Source organism: Carlito syrichta, unplaced genomic scaffold, assembly GCF_000164805.1.
Source record: "Carlito syrichta isolate Samal-C Ts95f unplaced genomic scaffold, Tarsius_syrichta-2.0.1 Scaffold296829, whole genome shotgun sequence".
NCBI lineage: Eukaryota > Metazoa > Chordata > Mammalia > Primates > Tarsiidae > Carlito > Carlito syrichta.
In genome coordinates this window covers 139,720-143,362 of record NW_007240925.1, presented here as the reverse complement: position 1 = coordinate 143,362, position 3,643 = coordinate 139,720, and the positions used below count along the sequence as shown (strand labels likewise).

Sequence of the window (3,643 nt, the reverse complement as noted above, 5' to 3'; positions counted from 1 at the left end):
TCACTTATAAATACACATCCACATCTTTGAGTAACTTGGTAGTTTATTCCTTTTAAATTGCTGAATAGTGTCTCCTTGTAAGGATGTATTGCAATTAGCTTATCCATTTCCATTAGCTTACTGAAGAACACCTTGGTCACTTTGAGTTCTCTTAAATCTTTTTTTTAATGCTCATTATTTGTAAAAAGGTTCTTAGGTGTTTAGTTTCTATAGTAGCTGCCTAGTCTACTACTTGAATTAATGCAATCAATTTAATACCCCTAACATTTAATATCCAATCCTATTTCCTGTTAAATAGTTCATTAAAATAATTTACAGATGATCAAAAAGACATAAATGATATTACTTCTTAAAACCATCCTCTACATTTTATGACAAACACATTTCTGTAATAAAATGTGATCAGTATAGTTATATACATTCTTAGAACTGAATAACTTTTGCAGAAACATTTCCCGATTTAAAAAAGTCCAAAAATTAAATCTATTTTGAAATATAAACATATTCTAAATACATCATGATACTTCTTAAGTCATAAAGTTTCCTGCCCCCCTCTACACACAGGCAAAGAAAGAAAATAATAAGCAGAAAATAAAATAGATAGAAAAAGTAGAACAAACGTGGGACAGACTTCATTTAATCTACATCTGATTTTCAGTTAAATTTTGACTGTTGTCTGAAATGTATTATATGTGATCATAAAAGTCAATTGATAGATATCTCTTATCTGGAGATTGTTTATGGTATTCTGTGCTCCTGTGTTCCTCTTTAAAAATAACTGACATGATCTTCACATGCTGAGTTGGGACATTCCCAAACCTGTACTATCCAAAGAAAAGTCTCCTTTGATTCATATTCCTACTCATTCTCTTGATCTTTTCAGTATCTGGATTTCCTGGTTTTAAATTCTCCTCTTCTGAGACTTTACGTGTCTTCTGTTCTACAATTTATTTTTCTGCAGCAGCTAACTTATGGTTCTCTGAAAACACAAACTAAGCTCTAGATTCTGAAAAATAAGGAGAAAAGGGTATGGGAAAGAAAAGACATTACTTTGAAACTTGCTTTCTGGTTTTCACTTCCTAATGCTGCCTTCCACTGAGCTCCCACTGAAGCCCTGCCTGTGTTGATTCAAACTTAAGTGGCTTCTAATATTGACAGTATACACCATTAATTCAGTAATCGGAAGTTGTGACCAACATTATAGTTCTCTCTTCAACGTGGTATTTCTGAGAAAACTTATCCGGCTTCCACAAAATACCATTTTATGAACCTCAAAGGCCATAGCCTCCTACTAGCACATTTGCTAATACAAAATCCGTGATGCCCATAGGAATCTTCTCATAATAAGTGGAGCCATGTTAAGAACATTAAGTATATTTTTTAAAAAGTCTATTTGGGCTAGAAAAATGAGGGGTTTTTTTCCCCCACAAATCTTACTGTACTTGAAGTTTGAATTCTAAGTACTGAGAAAATTTATTTAGGCAGGAGCCTTATTCTAACTGTGGGGAATGTTACCACCCTACCCTAATTTTAGACTCTCTGCATGTGTTCCTTTGCTCTATAAAACCATGCTGGATGTTGATTAGATAAATCTGACTGACTGAGAAACTTGATCTGCATCCATCCTAACTCAAAGTTTTGTCATTCTTTTGTAAGAGAAAAGAGCACATACCTTTTCTGTAGGGTGATACAGAGCAAAATATCTAAAGTTAACTTGAATGTATAAGTGAAACTGTCTAAAAGAATGAGTGGTGGGGGCCACAACTAAGGATGTTTTTCAAACTCAGGGAGTTGATGTTTAAACAAACCAGTGGGAGAGAAGAATATTCATAAAAAACAGACACAACGTTAGAGAGACTTTATTCAGTGAATGAAACTCATCCCATTGGCAGAGCTGTTAAAAAGTACTAGAATTTCATTAACTCAGTTTCACGTCTTTTATATTGAATTATTGCTGCTAGCTCTCCTCAGTCAAACAATTCTTGCTAAAAGCCAGGAACATATCATACTACTTTAACAATATGATGGGGTTTTATTTTAAAGTCTCCATTTGCCAGTTTTGAATACATTCTTCCCTCAAGTCTATTACTGTTACTCCTGAGTAAATTAACAAATACGTCCTTTCATTTTGAATGCATATTTTGGGGGAAAAGGAGATGCAAGATTCCCTGGCGGATCTGCTTGGTCTTTACACTATAAATGATGGGATTCATCACAGGAGGAGCCAATAGGTAGATGTTGGCCATGATAGCATGAACCAATGGAGAGGCATGCTTGGCAAAGCGGTGAGTCATAGATACACCAATCATGGGGACATAGAGGACCAGAACAGCCAAAATGTGAGACAGACAGTTATTGAAGGCGCGGAGTCGCTCAGTCCAATTGGTTGTGCCCAAAATGTTTTTCAGAATGAGTGTATAGGAAAGCACAATAAGCAGAGGATCCATTGTGACAATAAGCAAGACCAGGGCAAATGCGTACCAACTGTTGACCCGGATGTCAGCACAGACCAGGCGGATCAGGTCCTGGTGGAGGCAGAAGGAATGAGAGAGATGGTGAGAATGGCAGAAGGGCAGGCGCTTGAGTAGAAAAAGGGAAGGAAGAACAGCCAGAATGCTGCGGCAAATGATGGCTAACCCAATTCTACCAATTATTTTATTGGTGAGGATGGCGGCATAATAGAGGGGACGGCAGATGGCCACATAGCGGTCAAAGGACATGGCCAGAAGGACAGAAGATTCCATAATGGAAAATCCATGAAGAAAGAACAACTGAGCAAAACAGGCCTCAAAGCTGATCTTACACATGTTGAACCAGAGGAGCTGCATGACTGTGGGCAGGGTAGTGAGGGTGAGACCCAGGTCATTTAGGGCCAGCATGGAGAGAAATAGATGCATGGGCTGGTGGAGAGACGGTTCTTTGCAGATGACAGTGAGGATGGTGGTGTTGCCCATGATGGAGAAGGTGTAGAGGAAGCAGAAAGGAATGGAGATCCAGATGTGGGAGGCTTCAAATCCAGGGATGCCCGTGAGAATGAAGTAAAAGGGGTCTTGTGAGGTGTAAGTCACATTGGACATGATTGATGAATGTGGCTTCAGTGTCAGGATCCTTGCTCAGGGAGAATCAGAAACATTATAAATAATTTCTCTCTTTGCCCCAATTAGATCTAAACTCTTTGCAAATAAAGTTCAGAGTTATTGATGGTAACTAAAGCAAGGTTTAAGAACATCATGATATCCTTTCCTTAGGCTGACTCTGCAAATTGCTCCCACGCCACTAATCTTTCCTTGATGATTGAATACAGATTAATTCATGAGTAGCTCTGTATTTTTCTCTGCCTCTATTTTTCCACTCTTATTTCATTTTCAGCACCCTGAATCTGCATGTCATCCAAATCCCACTAGTGTTCTCACAAAGACTCAAAATCGAGTCCACACTGCATATGTTAATGGTTTAACATTCTGCTTTAATTTTTTTGAATTCTTTCTTTCCAGTATGTCTTTCCAAATCTCTCCTTTGCTTTTTGTGACAGTACTGTCAATTGTTTCACTAGTTCTAAATTAATCACCATTTTCTCCAGTCTCCTATTTTTTCATTTATTAAATTCATTATTTTTCTCTTCCAGTTGTATTTTTAGTCTGTC

General features: G+C 37.5%; 1 protein-coding gene across 1 annotated transcript; it reads right to left on the bottom strand.

Moving 5' to 3' along the window:
• Positions 1 to 2,123: 2,123 nt before the first annotated feature.
• LOC103256835 (olfactory receptor 51Q1) lies at positions 2,124 to 3,092 on the bottom strand. The gene has a single exon (XM_008054595.2). It carries the CDS (start codon positions 3,075 to 3,077, stop codon positions 2,124 to 2,126), a length of 954 nt encoding a protein of 317 aa, XP_008052786.1. The 5' UTR covers positions 3,078 to 3,092.
• Between the last annotated feature and the right edge of the window lie 551 nt (positions 3,093 to 3,643).